We start from the raw sequence: 25,046 nt of genomic DNA, 5'->3' as shown, positions 1-25,046 counted from the left end.
TATTTTAGCGTGAATTAAACTGTAAAAAATGAATTTTGTTATATAAAATCCAATTGACGAACAGTGGCTTTAAGTATTGTTCAAATAGCTATAACTCAAGAACCAAAACAAATGAGTTCATGTCTGCCAGCACACTCTGTGGTATAATGACAACCGGTTTATCAACAAATGCTTCAAAAATGGACTTTCTAATAATAAATGACGTTACTATTGGTTACTGATCTGCAAGATTTGTCACAGACTGCTGTAGATCGGATTTTTACAAAATGAACAATCGACAAAAAATCCCTCTGTTTTAAACTCCCAGACTTTGTTAGCCACGCCAACTGAAAGATATACATTCTCGTTCATACTCTTAACCTATCTACTAAAACTTCTAAGAAGATTTGTCACTGCCAGCTTAAGCGATTGAATCAACCGTAGGTTAAGGCATTACGGAAAGAAATGCTGGCTTAATGAAAAAAAATATGCTCAGAGGGACTGCAGAAAGATCGATGTTGATTCAATAGTAGGGGAGTTCTACCGAGTTTCTTAAAACGATTTTGATGGTATCAATGCCCATTTGATTAAGATTCGTCAATTATTTATAGTACTTATATTAAAGGGAAGGAATGGAACGGGGTTATAACATCTCGTAAAAAACAATACGTCTGTAATTTCGAAACTATCATTGTTTTGTATGGTCACGTGTGCAGTGATAGGGAGGTGAATTTTATGGAAATGTCACAGGTGGACCTTAGTTGTTCGTCCCTAATATCAAACATTTCAATAGTCTCTTATGAGAATTTATATATACTGATCAAAGCAAAATTCTGAAAACTGCAAAGGGAAGTCCCAAAATTTCATTGATTGCCGCCATTGTTGGAGATATATGAAGCTAGAAGCGATTTACATAATTCATGTTAAGCGTGATTAAAACTACTGTACATAGTTGATCCTAAAGAGCAAGTGATCGAGTGGTAGGGCACCGGCTTCTCGTTAAGAATGTCACAGGTTCGAATCACAGCGCGGACCGAGAAGAGCTATCGTGATATTTTAAAGGTCACCGGAAAAGGTTCATAATTTTTTTAAATAAAGCAAGTAATTATGTCAACATATCCTTTCCATAAGTATAACACGAACCCCAATGTCAATATTACCTGCAACAGGTAAATTTCAACATTAGTAATTTCCGCCGTTCTTCGTGGGTAGTCGTAACTTTCCGTATCTGTGACGTCATTTTAGTCCTGCTCATATTCTAGTCTATATTTCTATGTGCAGAAGGACTAAAATGACGTCACGGATTGCTAATTGACGGAAAGTTACGACTACCCACGAAGAACGGCGGAAATTTACCCTTTGCAGGTAATATAGACATTAGGGTTCGGGTTATACTTATGGAAAGGATCTGTTGACATTATTACTTGCATTATTTAAAAAAAAAATGATGCTTTTCCGGTGACCTTTAAGCCCGTGTAATACTATAGGGTTTATTTTAGTTCTAAGATAGGTGTTCTGTTTAATATAGAAATTCTTTACCTACATGATGTGTGGCGAAAACTAGGGTAATGAAGTAGCTTGCATTATTCTACTACTATCTTAGACTAACTCACCGACATTTGTCAGTATCCATTGCTGGAAGTAGGGTACTATAGTCCAGTCATCTCGTGCACGGATTAGTACAATTAACTGGAATAGTGTTGACGTAAAACGGTGCCTATGCGAAACACTTACCCAAAAATGGTAATTGTCCCGCCCTATAGAAGACGCATTATAATTTCTATATAGGAGAGAGCTTGTTTGATTTACCCTCAGATAGCATAGAGCTGCCCGAGAGGGGAACATCGTAGCCTCCGCGGCTGAGAAGCTGGGATAGAGACAAAATGTAGTATTTAAGCCGTTCGGTTTGAGTTATTAAGGACGCTAAACTTAGACCGTAGATATTTTAATAACGCCTAAAGTTTATATAATAGATGTTGTAGTTTTCCTGGATTTAACTTTGTAGTTCGCTGTATTTGTTATATAAACTTAGTAACAACATAAACGGTGTTTTAGACTAAATTGATCGTTGGAAATAGTTAGCACAACGTGAAGTCGAAGAAAGTCCTAGACGATACTGTCACAGCCTATCTCTTATTTGGAGTCCGTGACCGGGATAGTCACATCTACCCGGCTAGTGTCACACCCTGTTCTCGCTTGTCAGGAATGGTGCCTTGTAGAGTTGACACGGAACGTACGTCTAGTTGTTGACCCGAGGAAGGGTAGGCAGCAACTTTGTTGTCCGGTCAAAGTCCGCCCCTCGCATACCACACGAAAAAGAAAATGATCATATATTAGTCTCACAATGACTGAAGTATTGTTTTGACAAGACCTTTAAACTCAATTCCATTTCATTCCCCAAAGAAGAACCAAGGAGTGAGATAATGGTATGGGAACTTGTACTGTTTACGGAGAGAAGGGATGGTTTTAATAAATAAAACTCTATGTACAAACCATCGCACCCAAGAGCTACACCTTTAAGCCATTAATCAGCCGTCTAGTCGAATAGACTTAGACAAGAGTTTGGCGATATTACATATATTGAGTATGATATAATGTCATTAGATATTGATAATAGATACATATCTACATAAATCCCTGCTATTGATCTACTAATATAGATTATATATAAATGTTAAAGTGATACGAGGGACTGATTGAGTGTACTAGACCGCAGCCGTGTAAGTAATTAGGCTCATACGAGAGTAAAGTGTTATCAACAGTTTTGAGTAAATATTCAGTTAAGTGCGCAATATCCTTTTATAGGAAATACGAGGACAAGAATTGTATGGACTGTATGCTTTTCCTACTATTAATAATAATGAAGAGAGTTTATTTTCAAGGCGTTCAGCCATTTACAGTAATTTTCCCAATTTCCGCTATATCTACAGTTTAACAATATAGAAAGTACAAGATCACTTGTAAGGGTTTAACGTCCACTCAACACAAACTAGGGCATTTCGGGACTAACACATAGTACAATTTTATTTCAATAATTCTTTCGTGCGTGGGGGTCTTTAGCCATTTGGGGAAACACGGGGGGGGGGGGGGTCCCGAGTAGGCGACCCTACAAGATTGTCTATTAACCTATAGTACCTCCTCGAGGAATTTCAAATTGCAAACTGAAGTCGCCCAGAATAGCTATTGGCCATATTCTCACTCCTTTTTACAGGCAAAACCGTCATCAGAAGAATAACGTAGCTGCTGGACTATACACATACTGTATTATAACATCGTGTAACAAATTACCGTTTTCTAGTCACGTATTAATGTCACGAATGTTTGTCATTCAGCACACAAAAGTACAACAGAAAATTGTTATCCACGAGAAGTTCGCCGTGCGAGTTCGCAAAATCCTTTATAATATAAATTTGAGAGACTGTCGCGTTATTATAGACTGATATATTGAGATTCACATATGGAATAGACAAATACCTGTGATCAGGCAATATCCACATGCTGGTTTCAATATACAATATTTCAACTTAAAGTAGCTAAGTCTCTAACTCAATATCATCCAAAATCTTCAACATTGAAAACACGAATTATTTGTCAAATTAAATCAACATTCATGTTGTGATCTTACCGGAAAAAGATGGGCTTTTGATAGCCAATATTTAAGACAAAATAAACATTTTACCATTGGTACACGAATCGTGTACCATAATGCGCTTCAGCCCCAGTTGTATCGAGAGACTCGAGGGACGAGGCTAGACACATTGCACCAAATCAAACGGCGTATGTAGACTGGGATAACCAGACGCTAGAAATTTGCACTCCCTTGAGACTGCTGGCTTATTTCGCCGAACATAACTGATTTGAAATTGGAGTAAAAACGGAAACCATTGAATGTAAATCAGTTTATATACATTCATATTACAGTATTATATGCGTTGCGACCCACTTTTGTCAATTTCTAGGTCCCAAATATTAGCGATTTAGCTCCTTTAAGATTCAACATTATGCGTGTTCCCATTTATAACGGTAAACACAATACGTAATTATGTTCTTACCCAAATTCGATTGAACGTTATCATTCCATGCCGTATAATAATTATACGTCTGGCACCAGATAAAGTGGGGATAAATACATTTTTCACTTGAATACTGTGTACTCAATATAATTTCTTCTCTTAGACACAGATTTATATTTTAAACAGAATACTTGAAACCAAACTCGACCATCTCAAGAAAAAGATAACGTAACGTTTTTCCTCAATCGACCCAGTTTTTATGCATTATTTTGAGTTTACACGGCTACCATAGTGAAGCAACTGGCATCCGGAAAATTTTAAAATACTGATTTTAATAATAATAATTAAAGTTCAAATAACAATACTAATAGCACATATTATTTCACGTATTTCTCAACTTCGGAAATTTATTTAATATATAACAGAAAAAATATGAACGATTTCAGAAAAGAAAATTTATACCCTCGGTAGGCGACAACAACCAGGTTGACAATCATTGGGGTTGGTTAACACCAGTTTATATTCAGTTGATTTTTAGTAATTCAATTCAATTTTAACTGATAGTCCTGTTGGTATTGCGATTTATGTGTTTAATTAGTCCTTTAACTTTGTATTTATTTTCCTGGGCCACGAAGGTTGTTTGGTTAAGACGCCAGAATATCTAGAGTTTGAATTCCAGCGCAGGCCGGGATAAACCTCTGAAACATGTCTTGTTTGGTTCCCACTAGGTCAGTAGTGGCGCCGTCTGAACTGACATCGAAAATATGTCTAATCTCTCGGATGAGACGAAAGAATTAATGTACCGTATACAAAGCATCCATTGGCAGTTGGTATTAGAAGAGTAAATGGGAAAGCTGCTGCCACAGGCAAATTGTCCCCTCGCAACCATACAAGAGTAGAACTTATCGTACTTTACACCATATATTATAGTTGTAAACAGTATTTAATGAAATGTTAGTGGTTACTTCGACAAGATACACCAGATAGTTAACATTATTAAATCGGATGTTTTTAGATTGCTGTAACTTTTGATTTAAAAGAAACATGTACGCAGTTAATAAAATTGCGTAACGTATTTGTAACTGAAATCTACAAGATGAAATACATATAAAACATTATATTATAGCTAAAAACATCAGTGACTCACAGCGTATCACATTCTCAATCACAGTATTCATCTTTTAATGCAGCTGTTATTTGAAGACGAAGAAGAAAAAAAAAACATCCTTAAAGACAGCAAAGCTTATCGGAAAATACTCGTGGCTCTTGAAAAATTCCCGAACTAAATTATAGTATCATTGGAAAATAAACACCTGCTCATTGCTCATCCCCTAACTTAGTATAAAAGAGACATTGTGCAGAGAAAACGTGTTTGGTAATGATATTTATAAATACAAGAACTTTTTATGTTTTTATTTTTTTTATGCCCGCTTTAAATGTAAATGTTCTTAATTAAATTCATCTGTCTATAATATCATTAATAATGTATTGTATGTTAATATTGTAATAAACAACAATAACAACGAAAACAGAGTAAATCTAGGCTCACCGCTTAATTGTTGAGCAGAAGACGCTACGCCCTATTTCATTTCAGCTTAAATGCTTATTACGAATGAGATCTTGTCACATAGAGGATTAAGGTGGCGGGGAAGGAATGTAGATGTAAATGTATCGTATTGGAAGCCTTTTTGTATTTCCAATATTCAGCAAAGTTTTCAAAAAAAAATTCTTAATCATTGGTATTTTAAAATGAACTATTTAAAACTCTGTAATACCCATCATTAAGGAACCGCGAGTACACCTTTGTAATAAACAACAAAGCGTCGTTTATGGCACTTACATAACATTTGGATCGGTGTCAGTTTTTATTAATATTACCATGATAACCGACATGGTTTAGAACATAAAACCCGCACTCTCAGATATACTCTGTTTGCCATAAAATAATTAGATTGTTTATATTCGACTGTCTTTTATAATTTTTATTTTTGTTCAATTCATTTGGTCAGTTTTCAATTCATTTTGATGCAATGTCACTTTAAGTACGCGTGTGTGTGTCTGTGAGCAGTCTAGTTGATCGTTTATGATGTTATCTAAGATTGTGTAATCGAACTGGCTATAAGCTTCATTATGTGTTTAATAACGGGAGGGACAGTGCTCGATTGACTGAGACCATCTTGATTACCGTTTGCGTGCAAAGAAACTCTATAAAATGGCAACAAGAAGAAATGTAGAGTAATAAAGTCAAAAGACTGTCTGACATTAATAAACGCCGCGATTTAATTTCCATTTACGACTGGTCAACATGTTTTGAAATAAAACAGAATAACGAACGAGGGTTTTTTTCATTATTCGATCGTGGTATAGGTGGTTCAGCTGTTGATTCAGTACTTCATCATTTTGGGCGCATGTTTCAATCGGCAGAAGTTTGAAACTGATTGACTCTTAATTTTTATAACTTTATTTTGTGTATCTGAAATATTAAACATTAGAGATTGTATATATAAAAGCTGGGGGTGGGGTATGTTATTTTCAACGACAAACTTTGGGAGATAGTATTGTTTGCTTCGTGATTTAGGGTGTAATTTGCGAACAGCGGGATATTAAAATGTGTTGATTTGTTGTTCTTAAATCTTCATTTTGTTGCAATCTGAAGTCCATGGAAGGTTATATGTATGAGCTCAGGGGGAGGGGGGGGATTTAATGACCAAATCAGTGATAAAGTTATGTTTTTGGTGTAGTTTGTTAATCCAATATTCTCTTTTGACCCAAATTAGCGTCGCAATTCATTTTCAACCGTACATATAATTCGATTAGTCGGACCTGTAATTGTATCACTTGACTTTATTTCCTATATACCCCTTTTCTGAAACAAATCTACTTTATACTTCAATAGGTTTGAATTTAGACTATTTTAGGAACGTTCTCTTATTTTAAGAAAATAGAGTTCCTTTTCATGTCAATGCACTTCGGGAAGTAACGGAGGTGAAAGAGAGAGGGATCCATTTTGAGTATCATCTAGCAAAATAAACCGAATTCTAATATGTATTAAAAATGACATGCAAGAACTCATCAATTAGCTCTATTTTTATCGGCAAAAGATGTACTAAAGCTAACGATATAAATGTTTGGCATCGCTTGATTATTAAAGGGACAATAACACTCTTGCTGGCTTGACAGCTCCAGAAAATAAAAAATAGCCTTATTCTAAGTACTAGATGTGTTAGTGTCCTACCTGTTGTATAAATTTTCCATTAAATCCTATTTTACTTGTCCAGTGGGTTCAAAAATATTTTTAAATCCAAGTCACATTTAAAAAGCTTTGCGTCAGGCTTTTCAAATCATTTAGTTGAATTTTTCCAATTTTTTAAATTTGGTGTGTTAAGATGAAATTTGTATCATCAATTAATTGGAATATTGTAAAATAGTGCAATTTGTTGACCAGAATAAAGATTGGGACATATTATTCAGTTACAACAAGAGTGGTATTGAGCCTTTTACAAAAATATCCCATAAAGAGTCTCGTCAAAGTTATTAGAAATGGACTGCTTGGGTTTCAGTTTTGACCTATCAGACGGTCAAACTTTTTATACACCACACTAATTTGCACAACTGACATTGATAATTTTCTATTCTTACAGGTCGATCGATTTACAAACCAATTAAAATGGAGTTGAAAAATGGCGGTCATATGATATGAAGTACCACTCATACTCAGATCGGTGATTAGTATCAAGTGTCAACATGGAACCAACATCCGGAATCAGGAGATTAACTCTCTGCCTTGTATGGACATTTACAGTGATGCATTATTCTCGGGCTCAAGAAACCGACATAGTATTCTATTTAGAGGAGGAGAAGCCCGCGGGGACATATGTCGGAAACGTAGCTACTGCGAGTGGAGTGGACCAGTATGTGAGCGACGAAGAACTCCCCTTATTAGAATACACCTTCCTCAATCCCTCCAATTCTAAACAAGCCGCATTGTTTCGGATTAACAGCAACGATGGCTCAGTATACACCACTCGAAGAATCGATCGCGAAGTGCTCTGTCAGAACTCATTAACCTGTGAAACCGAAGCGGATGTCACCATCAAATCCAGTGCCTCAATATTTCTCAAACTCTTCACCATCAAGTTTGTTATCGAAGACATAAACGATAATTCACCGATATTTACTAGGGATGTGATCACCCTTTACATTCCAGAATCAGCGATTGTTGGAACAAAATATGGTATCGAAGGCGCCGTCGATAAGGACATGGGGCCTAATAACTCAATACAATCGTACGAGCTCTTAAAACCTAACAGTGCTTTCGGCATTGAATCAGAGAAAAAACTTGACGGGAGTTCCATTGTGAAAATTGTTTTGTTAAAGAAACTGAACCGAGAACACAGAGATTTATATAACTTTTATGTTCTTGCCAAAGATGGCGGAAAGCCACAAAAGACTGGCAGCGTGGCCATTAATGTGAATGTGAGGGACGTGAATGATAATCCGCCGGTTTTTCACAAGGATAAATATACTATAAACGTTGCTGAGAATACTAGAGTTAATTCGATAATTGGACGCGTGAAAGCCACAGATAAGGATATAGTGGAGAATGGGCGCGTGTCGTACAGATTCAGTCCTTTAAGACCGAGTAAATTAGAAGATTTGCTTTCTATCAATCCAGTGTCGGGTGAACTGACGGTAAAATCACCTCTACAATACGAATCAGGTAAAACATACGACACAATAGTTGAAGCTACTGACAATGGTAATCCCCCTCAAGTATCCCAAACTGCTCTTATTGTTAAGATCATCGATGTCGGCAATAATCCCCCAAAATTAAAACTTAATCTCGCGTCTCCGGTTAATTCGGACACCATCTTGCAGTCCGAGGGGTCAATGGCTGGAACATTCGTCGGTCATATTAAAGTTGAAGACCGAGATCCGGGGTTGAACGGCGTCGTAAAGTGCCGCTCCGAGGAGCCGTATTTCCGAGTGCAAAAATTGGACGGGAAAGGATATGCTCTGTTGACAAGCAAACTCCTAGATCGTGAAAAGAGTGATAAACATTATGTGGAAATAGTTTGTGAAGACACTGGCACACCAAGTCTCTCTAGTTATGTAACTTTTAACGTAGTCGTAACCGACATCAATGATAACGCACCCAAATTCTTGCGCTCCACCTATTATGCTAACGTGACCGAAAATTCCCCCAAGGGCGTCCTTGTCACCCGAGTAGCAGCTATAGATCGAGACACAGGCGTCAATAGTCAGTTTAATTACAATCTAAACTGGGATTCGAATTCAATGTTTAAAATCGATCCCGAATCTGGGATCATAACCACGAGTGCAATATTTGATCGCGAAACGATGAAGCAAGTTAAATTCACTGTTAAGGCAGTCGACCAGGGAAAATCGTCTCTTGTGGGTTCCACCACTGTGGTTGTGAATATCCTGGACGAAAACGACAATACACCTATAATTGATCCAGAGAGCCTCAGTGTACGAGTGGTAGAAAATATCCCAGTTGGTGGAGATGTGGGTAAAATAACCGGCACGGATGAGGACGAGGGTAGAAATGCAGAATTAGAATTCCGCTTAAAGGATAAAGACCCTCGATTACCGTTCGTGGTCTTTGCTGATGGAACAATTAGAACAATAAAAAGTTTGGATCGTGAAAAGCGCGATAAGTATGAATTTGATGTTATGGTGACCGATAAAGGTTATCCCTCAAGATCTTCGCATGGCCACGTCATCATCGCAGTGTTGGATTTCAACGACCATTACCCGGTCATTGAGTTCCCCAATTCTGCTAATGACAGTGTTATTGTTCTTTCTGATCTTAAGCCAGGAAGTGTCATAACAAAGGTTATGGCTTATGATGAGGATTTAGAAAATAATGGACAATTGTCTTACTCATTTACACACGAGAAAAAACAAAATATGTTCTTGATATCGCGGGAAAATGGAGAGGTTAGTCTTGCCAGACGAATAACCCCAGATGATAAAGAATATATCCAGATGAGAATTTCTGTTCAAGATCAAGGCTCGCCGCAGTTAGAATCTCGGGAAAACCTCAACGTGAAAATAATCTTTACAAATGCTACTTTAGCAGCCAGAAAGACAGCGTCATATGGATATAAATATATGATAATAGCCGGTGTAGTGGCCGGCATTACTATCATTCTCTCTATACTCATTGTGGTGGCCATCATCAGACTCAAACGATCCAGCAGTAGGTACAATGGCAGAGAACGAACGGCTGTTCAAGAACAAGGCGACGACAAATCTGGCGAGAAAGAGGCCCTTAAAAATAATTCACCTAAACGAGTCACCTTGGCCAATGCCGACGAGGACACCTTTGAGTTCTTCATGAATTCCAAGATGGAAAAGGATCCGAAATTCAACATGAATAAATCTTCAGGTGGGAATATCTATGAACCACCACCAACTTCTGATCAGTATGGAAAACAAGAGTTCCTTACTTTTAAAAAGGTAAGATTAGTTTATGATTATCAAAATTTTGGAAGACTGGTCATTTGGCATTCCCACAGTAACAGGTTAAAGATTGCAATCGTGTTTAGATCTCTTAAATAAACGGCACCACAATATCATTATAATTATGTAGATCACCTGTCCTAACCTCATAAGTGTTCCTAGGGTTCTCCGAATTTCGCTTCATGGCTATAAACGATTCTAAAAGGCCACTAAATTCAAAATCCTTAACGGTACACTTGTTGTTATTATTAAGAACATAAGAATATTAAAAAATGTAGCAGAATTATAGCTGATACATTTGTCTAAAACACATAAAGATGTGTAAAACCATTAGAAACCAATGCTAAGATAAATGGCCGGAATAGTGATCAACAACATTATTATCGGCCTGCGCGTCATGCCGATCTTTAATACAAATGTTTTTTGATATATTTATTAATTAAAAATTAAATGCATGGTTTCAAGTGTAAAATAATGGTTATTTTTCTTCACGAACATTGAACATAAACAGCATTACAATTGGAACAAAGTATCAATTGACATGCAGTTTTCTTTGAAAATAAAGATATTATGTGCAACTATATGACAATATTTTTAGTTTGTTCAGTTTAAATATATAATTAATTCGGGACAAACAAAGTATCAATTGACATGCAGTTTTCTTTGAAAATAACGATATTATGTGCAACTATATGACAATATTTTTAGTTTGTTAGTTTAAATATATAATTAATTCGGGACAAACAACCTTTTGTCGATAAAATAAAAAGGATAATATCGACTATATTAAACTTACATAATACATTGAAAAGTATACCGCCATCTTTTTGGGGGGTCGGATGGCCGAATGGTTAGCGCGTGCGCGCTGTGTCATAAAGCCTGTCACTGAGTCAACTGGCGTGGTTTCGAATCCCCGGTTGTACGTGACAAGGAGTAGGGTCGCCTGTCCAACCACGTGGGCTTTCTCTGGGTCCTTCGGTTTCCTTCCACTGCTAAAGACCCCTACGCTCAAACGAATTATTGAAATAAAATTAAACCATATGTTAGTCCCGAAATGACCTAGTTTGTGTCGAGTGGACGTTAAACCCCATTTATCTCTCTCTCCCTCACCGCCATCTTAATTTGCATTAAAAGAAAGCTTTTATTCTTAAACGTTTTAATTATTACTTATGATATTTTTGAGAAAATCTAGTAATAGGTAGTTTTGGTTTTGATTATCTATACATGGCAAGTGTGAAAGCGTCCATTTAGTTTCCAGATATAAAGCGAAAACAACGCGACGCTCGGCGACTGTTTTACATCTGGAGACACGACGATATAATTGGACGCGTTCAGTCAGCATAGAAAACTTCCGATATTTTTCAGCGTAAGGTAACAGGTTCGTCTCATGATATTACAATAAAAGATAACAACAATGAATGCGTTATCGATTCAAGTGAGTATTCACTGTTTTACTTCGGAACAAAAATATAATTTAAAGCCGCTTATTGTCATGTGAGGGATTTTGAATCTCTTGCAAACTGCAATATTATGTTAAGTTGAATCTCTGAAATGAGTGTCCTGTCAAATATGGTTCAATTCTACTCAGTAGTCATAAACATAGGATGTATTACCCAACATTCGCTATACTCTTTAGATAATATAAAGTAGCCAACGAATAGTAAACTCTTTTGAATATAGGTTGTGGGATTATCTATCGTTGATATTGTGGTTTTTTTAATTAAACGATCAGAGCAATTTATTTGAATTTTAGCGTCGATTAAGCCGTGAACATTTTTCGATTTTCCGAACATGATAATGTCGTACAGGTTTAAAGGGTTTAAAAAGTGTGGATGGGGGAGCCCCGGTCAGCTCAATGCCATCGGCCCTGCCCATAACACTCTAGGCGGATGAAGAAAATTACTTCTAACTTTGTACAATTTCCACGTTTTATTCTTAAATAAACATATCCTAGTCATTATTTTATACCTTACCACGGGATTTCCCTGCGTGAATTTCCCTTGTCAGTTGTGCAGGAAAGGACGTTAAACTCCATTTCATATCATTAGAACATGCCGCACTTGCCATGCAGCTTGCATTCGATGTACTGTCTCCAGTTGTCAGATATAAGATACTTCTGCCACAGCAGACACATCAAATAAAGTGGCAAAGAAAGACTAACTTAATGTGCAAGGCTACTGTGAAACGTCGAACAAGTGTGAAATCATCTCTTAAGGAGGCGTCGAGGTATCTATTCAATAACACTACATCTGAAAACGATGCTAGAACTCTGGATGAACCTTATTGATTCATATATACTTCATTATAGCCCTGGGCACAAAAGGCAATTGAATTTATAAAAACTCAACGAATAGATAATGACAATTTTGATTTTTTGTTGTAATTTTCCTGCAACATTTATTATTTTAGGCGTGTATAACACGTGTGTTTTCGACAGCAGGTTTTCTTATTAATACAATCCGGTCTCCTGGGTTTCGTCCAACGTCTATGATTCATTAAATATTTCTACAATATCTGTCCTTTCTGGATTGTGTGAAGCCCGCACGCAATTTGAAGGACGTGTGTGTTGACAACCTGACATTACAACAAATAGACAGGACTTAGCATGCTAATTACGCCCTCGTAATTAGCATTATTCATAAAGCTTTATTAAAAATAACAGTCTTGGCGAAGCCTTTTCAGCCTTTCATTAACAAAAAGATAATTTGTTTGAGACCAGAGTGTGAAATTTGAATATTAAATAACGATTTGCAATTACTCTCTGATGAATTCTGTGTTAAAATGAAATAACGAAATATGACCTAATTACTTCTCTGAACTCATTTCAATCAAGTAATTAACACTACTGTTGGGTCCTAATAACAAAAGCTACCCGCATTGTAGTTTTGGAAATGATTGGAATGGCTTTGTCTGAAACAAAAGACATCAGTTAAATTCCTAAGCACACCCCAATAATTCGAATCTCCATATTTGGCAGTATGTAATTGAAATAAAGGATTTTAAGTACCTTCTTCATGTTGATAAATGTAAATAACCAGTATTCCGAGATAGTTATTGACGTTGTAAGTTGACTGTTACGTAGTGATAGTGTAGCCTATTGGGTCACAGAAGTGAAATGGAATTGGGGTTACGTCTTACTTTTTTGCACTAACCGGGCTATATTAGGTTACCATCTGTCACAATACCGTTTTCTGAAGACGTAGATACGCCAGGCTAATGCAGGTGAGGGGTTATTTTTCGTGAACGCCAATGTGTACACTTTGCCTCGGTATTTTTGCCCCATCCGAACGAATAAGATTAACAACCGCTGACTGGGCAAAATTCTCCCCAGCGTCTTGCACGGGGTAACCGTAGTAAATACATATTACCATGTGCCAATCTGAGAAACATCTAATAAAATGTCAAGGTGTTTAATCCTATCCCAATTTATTTCATTGCTTGCCATACACAGAAATATGATTGATGAGAAAAATGACATGGCCACTTTAGACACGAACTACAGAACACCACCTTTTCCAAGGTAATTGCATTATTGATAAGATAAATGAGGACGCTTGCGCTCGATATGCATATAACCTTCTTTTTTTATTGAACTGCATTGAAAATGGAACTGACAACTAATCTGAGCCGTGAAAGGCTATTTCATTATTTTGTTCTTAATGATTTTCGATGTTCATAACTTTTGATTGTTTTCGCTATGTATCACCTTCGCTAATGATGCATGGATGATTATGTTTATCAATGTCATCCAGCCAGGTTATGAATGGATGGAATTGAAATGGCGTGTCGAATCATATTTTTCTCCTCCGACCGGGGTAATGCAGTGTGTTAAATGAAGGAAATTTTGCTCGGAAAGCTGCGTTTCTGGATGCTCTTCGTCGAACTAAAACTGTCCTGTCATGGGTTCTTCAACAAAGAACTTTCATGGCCAACACCGGGATCGAGCCCAGAACCTACGGAGAAGTGGCCATCATTATCTCCGATGCACGAATAATAATGGTTGAATACCCCATAGTCAAAAGGCGCGGGGCATCAGTGTTATTCGCCATGTTGTGAATGAACTGTCGGTAAACGGATCGTTTTAGCGCTTGAATTAGGATTGTGAATTATTCATTGATAAATGTTAGCTTAGTTAATGTCCATGACCCCGGTCCCGCATCTTCTCCGTAAAGGTATTAATGGTATAATAAACGACCATATGAGTCATGACCATTGTAGTTACTGATGGCCGGCTAATCAAGCGAATTGCTTCAAATAAAATGAATAAAAATCATAAATGAAAGATCAAATATGGCAGGTTTAGTCGACTCAATGCCAGCGCTTCTAATCAACGGAGTAAATGTATCATATTACGTATTAAGAGACTCTTCTTTTTCTAAAAAATAAAGTTCGATTTCTGTCCATTAGTACAATATTGATAATCTGTCATATTACTTAATAATGACAGACAAGCCATGGAGTTTATCTTATATGGCCTAAGGTCTGATTTGACGATGATATTTTTGGTCGAATCAATTCTTACTTTGCCCCTTTCGCTCGATACCAGACAAACCGGTAGTTATCCAAGCTTTTTTTCAATTTAGGCTACATTAACCTACTATAAAAAAAGAGCTGATGTCCTTTGCCGTTTTAAAATGTCAATTAGAAGTATTTGATTTCTTCTGGGTATCATGAAACGCATCGTAGACGTCGACAATAAAGAAGGTTATTGTATACTCGCTGTGTTTTAAATTGCTTAATCTACTGCAAGAGACCATGAACTTGAATGTTTTATGTTGGCACTAAAAGGTCGTAGATTAAGTACGAAAATAATATGACTAGAATTTATATCCCAGACTTCTTATTACATCTCACTGACCACAGATCTACTGGGGTGAACTGGTCCTTGAAACTGATAAATAGTTAGAATGGTCTACGGTCTAGGGTCAATGACAATTGGCATGTATACTGGACAGGTCCTGTCTCAAGAAAAATCGCTTGAATGAAACTGAACTAATGCATGAATAGATAATGCCTAAGTAAATATTAAACCGTAAAATATCTAATTAGAAGACAGACTAATGAATCCAAGTAATTAAACATTAAATTGTGCGTGCTTTATCCTTCAAATGAAGGACACAGTAAAATGGAATAGGAGTTTACATCTTAACTTTATATAACACTGACAAGGTGAAACTAAGAAAAAAAGATCCGGAAGGCGGGAACCAGGGCCCACCTGGTTAGTGAGCCAGCACTTTACTAACTAAAATACTGTGGCCTCCTGTCTCGGCGGACACCATGAGATATCAGCATCTCTCGGTAACAGACAGTTGGAATTCCAAAAAGATTAAATAGCAACACCGTCTGGCCATATTTCTTAACCAGTGTTGGCATAATTCTCGTCCAGCGCGTTGCACGGGAACTCATAAGAAATGCATATTACCATAATAAGCAAAGCCTCTATTATCCATTAGTAAATGGCGATTGTGTTTTAATCAATTAAATAAAACGTCCATCCGATGGTTCAGAAGGGTGATATACGTTTATCATGTTATTAAATGCCTAATTAATAATTTATATAACATTTGAAGCCAAAATAAAAGACTTCCAATAGAAAGATTTAGAGTTATTTGAGACCATATTAAAAATTTATCCCTTCAAAGGGTCAGTAAGACTTGAGTCTAGAGACGACGCGTTATTTTCATATAGAAACATCTCGATAACTTAATATTTTAGGTTATTCACAGTTTAATATCTGAGGGGCAAAGCTCGATAACTAAATATCTTAGCTTATTCACAGTTTGTTATCTGAGGGACAAAAATCGGTAACTAAATATTTTAGCTTATTCACAGTTTGTTCTCTGAGGGACAAAACTCGGTAACTAAATATTTGAGGTTATCCACAGTCTGTTATCTAAGGGGCAAAACTAGAATTAGATTTATCCTATACGCAAAATTAAGGTCTAAAACGAGATTTTGTGGGCTATATACGAACTATTGTCACTCAGATTTTCAAAATTATTGTATTTATTTTTTATTTTGTTTTATGTCTTATTGTGTTTTATTCTTCCAAACTATTATTTAAAAAAACAACTTTAGAACTAAAAAGTCGAAAAACTCATATATAATAATAGATCTATAGATTGCGGAATAATATCTATTTACTTAAAAACATTTTTATACGCCTACATTTCATGTGGACGTATATTGTCGTCGCCCCTGACTGCCGGTCTACAATTTGTTTGTGGACACTCTACAGGTAACATTTTTTTTTATCCGATCTCGGTTCCTTTCGAAATTGGCATGTATCGGACCATGTATCGCGCATATCGGATGGTAACGCCCTGAATTATGGTCCCTGATTGTACGAAACATCGTGTTTGTTAGCTTGTGGATTCTCTAGAGTTCACAATTGTCATCGGATTTTAAAAACCGTTTATATATATCACCGTCCCAACATAATGAAGGTTGAGTTCGAATTTCGGGAAAATCGAAACGAAACTGCCCGAAAAAATGGCCGCTCCTTGTGTGCAAATTGTGTAAGAATATGTAAAACGAAGGTCGTGAACCCTCTGGAGGTCACAATTTTTGTCCAATTTTAAAATATATATTTATATCCCAAAGATCTCAGTCGTTTCGATGTTCACTCATTTCAGACCATAACTTCCTAGATTATGGCCGCTGAATGTACGAAAATTCGCTTTTTTTTCTAGTGTGTTCTCTATCCATCTCTTGCAAAATGTGGGTGTATCTTGCCTGGCAACCACTGGTTTATTTATATACTTACAAATACAACAGAACGGCTTGAATAATTTATAAATATCTTGTAAGCCAGTTGGAATCTATTGCTCCCACAGCATTCAAACCGAATTCCCGTTTGTCAGGACTAACTAATGTCTGTTGAAAAAGACATATTTTATACCCCCAAATTTCCCTTGACGGTAAGCAAGGCCAGGAAATAGCAAATCTTAAAACACCTATTACGGGACAATATTCTCTTAGCATTTACTTATAGTAATGATTTAGGCCTTGCGTGACGGAGGGTGGGAGGTATTGAGATAGGTGGGTGGGTGGGGGGGCAGTCTAGTTAAAGAAGCGCCATTGTTATTATTAAATTTAAAGGTTGAAGCCACTGAACGTCATTTATATGAGGGGCTAGCTTGTTCGGACATATCCCCTTAATATTGTACGCAGTTTTTTCAATTTATCGCATCTTTGTAAATACTGCAAGGGTTCCAATACCTTTTAAACTATCTAAACCTGTACGGCGTTGTGGTGTTTAAAAACGCGGATGGTCATTTACATTTTAGACAATATCTAATCCACGCTAAGATCAGGTCAAATTGATTATTGAACAAAAGCAAACCAAAATACAAACGATAGATATTCTCCCAGTTTGGATTCGTTCTAAGAGAGAGAGAGAGAGAAATGGAGTTTAACGTCCACTTTACACAAACTAGGTAATTTCGGGACTAACAAAAGGTTCAATTTTATTTCAATAATTCGCTTGCGCGTAGGGGTCTTTAACAGCGGGAGGAAAACGGAGGACCTGGAGAAAACCCACGAGGTTGGAAAAGCGACCCTACTTCTTGTTACGTACAACCGGGGAATCGAATCGAAACCACGCCAGTTGACTCAATGACAGACCTTCTGATACAGGGATTCGTTCTAATTAAATAGAGTTTAATATACAACGTATAGGTAGCGCTGGATACTTATATCGTCTCATGTGGATGCGCAATGTTGTAGAGTGTTGTAGTTTGCAAGATACGAAAATGTCAATCGGATAATTCAAGTTGAAGACGTTAACCGTGAATGTTACGAGATCGAAAAAATATTTAGCTGATACCGCTCTCTATTCCAGTCGGTAAAAATAACCGATTTTCTTTATTTGCGTCTCTTTCGGAATCTTCAAATCAACCATAGAAAGGATCTCTTCACAGTTATATTTGGAATGTGTTTAACCAATTTGATCGCTTTGTAATATCGATGGACACCAATATTGTCATTTAAAGATTTTTCACTGAAATCAGAATAAATGATACCGAGATAACGCTGTTGACCTGCTCAAATCAAAATTAACCATATAGGATATAAATTTACCTTCAGTCTCATATTCGTTTATCTTAACAAGAACACGTTGCTTCGTCAAATAAATAAATCTCGTAGAGCCATATCATTTACTACCGCTAGAGCTGACAACTTCACAAATCGGATTGGAGCTAGCGCTTGAAATACGATGCTTGTAGCTCTTTATGTGTCCTTATATTAAGTTTTAAAAAATATAACACTTTAACCCGCGTTTGCAAACTGTTTTTCAGAAATATATTAAGCAATGAAACATGATGTAGGCTTACAACTTAATGAAAAGAATAAATCTCCAGATAAAACATTTGAAACACAATAAATTATTCAAATTGTTGGCTTTATTGTTAGGTCGGCAAATTTGGCATTGTTTGTGTAGTGAAAGCTTATTTGTAATAGAAGTTGTATACAATATATCGGTTATTAGCGGTCATTATGATTTTAAAATTTCACAGCAATTCAACATTGCCTTAAGTTTAATATAAATTGCTGGAGAATTGTATAAGGCAATGGGAAATACCGTGACTTTATTGTTAGGTCGGTAACTATGGCATTGTATATTATATACAAAATATCTCTGTTATTATAAACATAAAACTCCTCATCAGTTTTGAAAATCAAACCATCATTACTTTAAGTTTAATAATAATCGATGGAGATGTTTATGTGATAATGACAAAGGTCTTTACTTTATTGTTTGGACTAATTACAACATCATCATCAAGCTAATGGTCAGATGTGATTTGAATAATATAGTACCAAAGGTAATTATGGATTATGGATGAACATATAAATCTAATTGTCTTACGACCTCCGCACCTGAGCGGTTTCTGTGGGCATTTTGTGAGCGATTTTTAATTTCCACAATATTGTTAGGAAAATTGGCCGTGTATGCCCCATTGTGACAGCAAATAACATCAACTTTTGTCGCCGCCGACGAATTGCCAAATATAAAACAAGTTTAATATCTGACGACAAAGAATTGCTCCGTCGTACGTCAATGGAGGCAGCAAACAATCTCTCGCGGCACAATTTGTTGTCTATAAATCACCTCATAATTGATATCCAGTCGTTTTATTAAACAAGCTTATTCCGCACAAGATAAAATATCAAGTGAACTTATAAGATGGCGGCCCCAATCCCTTGACACAAATCGGTGTGGGAAAACTGCTTTTACCCGCACACTCGTCAACTTGATTTCTACAGCAATACTGTTTGTCTAATAAGTTAGCTGTTTCGAGCGAATGTTGTTCGTTGATGCTTCCAGCTATTTGAAACGAGAAGGTTCGAAACAAGCGAATTCCCACATTTATGATAGCATTAAGAGAGCTAGTGATTGACATATTAATTAGTCGATTAATTATTGAAAAGCTTGTATTGATGTGAACTTTAATGGATTAGTTATCGTCATTAATATATAGTTATCTTTATCTATATTATATATTAATGCCTGCAGATTAGTCCCTTAATGTCAGTAGTAGGTCGAGGTGAGCTGTGACGACCGCTAGTGGGCAGTGCTCCTTTCGCTAAATAGTTAGGTCCTGTATATTAGCACCTGTTAGAAGTCTACCGGGTGTCGCACACTAGGTTGGACATCCATAATTTTTCTATAGCTCCACAATAATTGTTTGGTTAAGGTTTAACAAATAGAATGTCTTGAATTTGAACCCCATACAGCCTGAATGGCACACACCAATAATAATCACAAAACTGATGCCAAAAGTGAGAAAATCTCACTGTCAACAAATAGACAAATTTACGGACACTGCAATACACTACCTTCAAATGTTTTCAATGCATTCATTGTGCAATTTCTCGACTCTAACTGAAATATGGCTAGCATTTGCCGAGATCTTTCGTATACTTTCGGATGACTAAATCTTTAAAAATGTGTCGATATTACTGGCTATTGTGTGGGGATTTGATTTGTTCCTTTCGCTGGGCCTGCAAAACACTAATACAGAAGTGTCAAATAGTGGTTATGTTTCAGAGAGATCAGCCACAGTATATTTCATACTAATTATAATGACAAATTCTAGTTGATAAACCCATTGGTTCCATTAATTAAACGATGGGTTTGGTTATGATGAAATATTAATCACTTCCACTCTCGTCACGCAATAATACACTGATAATACCCTTTAGACAAAGAGTTACATTACGTCATAACGCGCTAATTATGATAAATGACGACCACTTGCTATTCGGAGCTATAAATCACCTCATAATTGATATCCAGTCGCTTTATTAAACAAGCTTATTCCGCCAAGCTCATTTATTTTGTATGGACACATACTTATCTTCTGATGCCCCATGCTGGATTAAAACTCTGAACAGAAGAACTGGGTCTAAATCAGTAGTATTATATAGCGTGGTGTCTGGGTGATTGTTGTTTGGGAAAAACAGGTCCTCAAACTGTTGACTGTATCAATATTACCAACATGACCTATATTTTATCAACTTTTTACTAAGTCAACACTGAGACTTGTGATCGAAATACCACCATTCACGACGACAAATTGATGTTTAAAATTCAATACTTAACTAGACCTTGAATGTCATTAAAGGTGCCAAATTTTTGTTAAATATATAAAGCTAAACCAGTGAGATCATCAGAACTGTTTTCGGTAAACCAAATGAAATTAAAATCCTACTCATCGTCATCAACCGGTGGCTCAGTGGGTATGACATTCGTTCACTAACCAGGGGGTCCAATGTTAGATGCCGGCGCTGGCCGAGAAAGATCATCTTGTCACTGTCAATGGTACAAGACGAGAAAGCGTCTGGACATTCGGGTGGCACGAATAACCGAGAATCACCCGTGGGATGAACGTTAAATAGTCATTGACAGTTGGGATTCGATGGTTACGGGGTAGATTACGGTTTTGGCATAGAAAGATCGCATGGATTATGTCCCAGTCTCTTTCCCCCTGGTGTAGGACGGAGGGTCTGTCAAGGGAAAAGCGTCTAGTCCTTCTGGTAGAACGATAAACGAAAGACCATCGTGTTCTCGTTGATGTGAACTTGAAATAACCCTGCCCAGGCAAATTTTCCGTCGTGATTAGCCCAGATTGTACAGAAAAGTACGGTGTTAAACTCCGTTAATTTATCAGATAGCATAAGCTTTCAATAATCTGCACAATGCAACATGACACTCGTTTATTATCAAACCACAAAGAATCAATATGCTTTCTTCTGTCAATATATCACCACATTAGCGTGTGAAGTCGGGCACTTGTCGGGTTTCGAACTCAAGACATTGGGTTTTGATCTTATGTACTTTCACGTTGATGATTAAGAGCATGGATGTTAAAGGTTTCTAATATTCACTTAATTTAAACACTACGTGTATGTCTTCTTTGTGGGAAGCCATTTTGATGACCAGGTTTTCAATGGCAAAGATACATTTAACAATATACGTTTATTGGAGAAATAATTTTGTTATTAAATTGTCAGTCTTAGTTAAATGTAGATGAAAACATTGAATTAATAGTCATTCCGGGTGCCCTCTCTTCTTTTTCGTTAATAACTGTATGTACAATTGACCTAAATTCTGATTATATTTTCTCACGATACTAATACGTTCTGTTATATTTTAATATTTTAACAAGGCGTTACATAATGATTTTTTATTACATATTTTAACAAGGCGTTATATTTTAAGAGGAGGTGTTATCTGTTATATTATAATTTACTATTTTAACAGAAGGCGTTAAATGATGACGTTAGAAGTGATATATCTGGTGAAACAGCTAGTGATAGTGGGCGTGGTACCAGTGAAGATGAGATCCATTTAACTATATTAGCAGGTAAATAAAATACAACAGAGATTACAATTAGATTGTTAAGCAATATGATCCGATTCCTACTTCCTAATTGCCAATCAATCGAAGTCAAATCTAGACGAATTCGTTTGGGATAGGTCAAAAATGTTCAAAACGAGGAAGACCTGTCTGGCTTAGATCCACATATAATGTTGAATCGAGTTAATCCGATATGTATTTACGATTAACTGTTGGAATACGCATTTTCGGATTAAATTTGTATTGTAGGTTGTACAGCAGTGTTCGAAATTATTCATTATTTTGCTCCACGTCAGATTTTTTTCCACTACATGGTAACATTTTCTGATAGGAAGTATATGTTGATTAATTGTAATGTATTATTTATTGAGAATAAATCTGGCGGTCTAGACCAAGGTTTTAAGACTATAGATCGATTGTATTACTTTCTAGACAAAATGCATATTTGGTTTCAGTTGTGTAAATAATTCCAAATATGTTTCCAAATATATCTAGACAAGAATACCGTGGCGATAGTTGATATAGAATAAAAATCATTATTATACACTTGTGTTTTGCGTGTACATTATGGGTAATTGTAATTCGAGAAGTATAAATGAATATAAATCCAACATAGACTTTATTAATAAATAAAGAAATGGAGATGGGTCGATATTGTGGAAAGTGACGCCAAAATTTGTAGATTAAGAAGGTCCGATTATATTGGGAATCAATGTATCTCCCAGGAATTTCAATGACTCCCACATAAATACCAATATTATGAAATCAACTACTAAAGTTTGATTCAGTTCCTGAAACGTTAACGCCATTATGCAAACAGACAAAACACAGGAACTTTGTGAATACACTTGAGTTGTGCTTGGTCTTGTAGCGACGCTTTCCCTAAAAGCCCTAGGCTCAACCATTACACTAGTACGGTCATCATGAACCTTGGCATGTTTGTTCCCTGGACAACTGCGCAATATGACTGCGACGAAAAGTGTGAGTTAGAGCTAAACGCACAATAATTAGTTTTTAGTCGTTCACCACACGCTTACTCCAAATACTAGTCGATTTAAGTCAATTTATTTACTTCTAGGTGGCGATGGAAGTTACAGACGCTGTCAAGTGAGTTTGAGTCCCGATTTCGAGGATTTTCTACCACCACCGCCTTACGTCATTGGCGATAAAACTGACCAATCGAAACAGCTGGCTCACGTGTCAACCTACCCGAAACCCAGAGCGATGAAAAAGGAAGGCGCTGGTGCCTCATTGCATAATATTAGTAAATCTAACACTGAAAGGGGTGCTTATGGTACTCTTGGGTACGAAAATAAACTTTTAGTAAATGGCTCAAGTGGAAAACTTTTATATAAGCCAAGTGGCTCGGGTATTAACGATTACCCAACCATAGAAATGAGAAGACTTGAAATAACACCAAATGGTTATAAAGTCTCCTGAATAACAACTAAAAAGGGTCAAAGTGCGCAAAGTGAAACATTTTTATGTGTATTTATATTGTGGTGAATTGAGTATTATTTATTTTCATTCTTGGCCTCTGATTTATACATGTATTGACATATTCTAAGAATATAGTCTCAAAACATGTAGACTTGTCATCAAGTTGTCAATCCATATGAACGCTTGATTATGCAGCTTCGTTCCATGTCTGGCAAGAAAAACTGGTCTAGCCTTGCACGTAAATGAATCCTTTGCAGTTAAAAGTCGATGAAAAGTAACCGGAAACTACGTTGGTCGGTCTTCATTAGCCAATTGGTTAAAAGAAGAAACAAGGCCGCCAAATCCCATTTCACGTTCTATAATTATGTTCTGATTTGTCTTAAATCTTTGTGCATAAATAGATCGGCTAACGCAGTCAATGTATCATTTTATGCCGTAATTCCCTAACACTGTGAAAAGGGGAGTTAGTCTAGTCATTGCTGTTAATTTACATGTATAAGATTAAACCATTTTAAATGATCTAGTTGTCATTATTTAAAAACATATCGATCAATATTATTGTGAGATGAATAAATGTAGCCTGTTTATTGTTTAAATATATCATATAGCTTCAGAGTTTATGCAGGGTAAGTTTCGTATTTTTATATTCAGTTAGCGGAATAGTTGAGTTTTAACCAAATACACATTGTCGTGGCCATATTTATAATAGTATAACAGAACGATGAAAATTGGTTACACATGTAGAATCCTCAAATGAGAAGTAGCATCAGGTGTCCAAGAAAGTCATACGATTATTTTTTATATACAAGTCTTATTTCGTGCCATGGTCATACGCATAGTAATACAACACAATTATGAACATTTATTAACCATGTGAACTTCTTGAACGAGAGTGGTATCAGGTGTTACAGAAGGACACACGATTTACTCACATATGTTATTTATTTTTCACCTCTGTCAATAGATTCGGGTTTATCGTGACATGAATTACGATCCTATTTGACATTTACACTGCGAATTACCCTGTTTCAAATAGACGAAAACTGAATTTCTGGCACCGCGACCGAACGGGTTACCTGTACATGATTCAAATTAAGTCTAACAATGAAGAAGATAAACGATTGCTGCTTACCCTGGAGATTTTGAACTCATGTTGGCTTTTGTTGGTAATATATAAGATCAATACTTATATTATCTTACCCAGTTTCAATACTGGGTGTTTTTTTAAATACATTACCCCCCCCCCCCCTCCATAAAA

General features: G+C 36.4%; 1 protein-coding gene across 1 annotated transcript in view; it reads left to right on the top strand.

The window, feature by feature from the left end:
- Positions 1-24,838, top strand: part of LOC126830062 (protocadherin-11 X-linked) — a 75,762-nt gene extending 50,924 nt beyond the window's left edge. Inside the window, exons 2-4 of the mRNA XM_050560278.2 lie at positions 7,634-10,478; positions 22,252-22,354; positions 23,427-24,838. Of these exons, the coding sequence (XP_050416235.1) occupies positions 7,737-10,478; positions 22,252-22,354; positions 23,427-23,788 (3,207 nt within the window). The 5' untranslated portion in view covers positions 7,634-7,736 and the 3' untranslated portion in view covers positions 23,789-24,838. The remainder of the gene's footprint in view (positions 1-7,633; positions 10,479-22,251; positions 22,355-23,426) is intronic.
- The last annotated feature ends 208 nt before the right edge of the window (positions 24,839-25,046 follow it).

Source organism: Patella vulgata, chromosome 8, assembly GCF_932274485.2.
Source record: "Patella vulgata chromosome 8, xgPatVulg1.2, whole genome shotgun sequence".
In the NCBI taxonomy this organism is placed as follows: domain Eukaryota; kingdom Metazoa; phylum Mollusca; class Gastropoda; family Patellidae; genus Patella; species Patella vulgata.
This window is presented reverse-complemented; position numbering and strand designations above follow the sequence as displayed.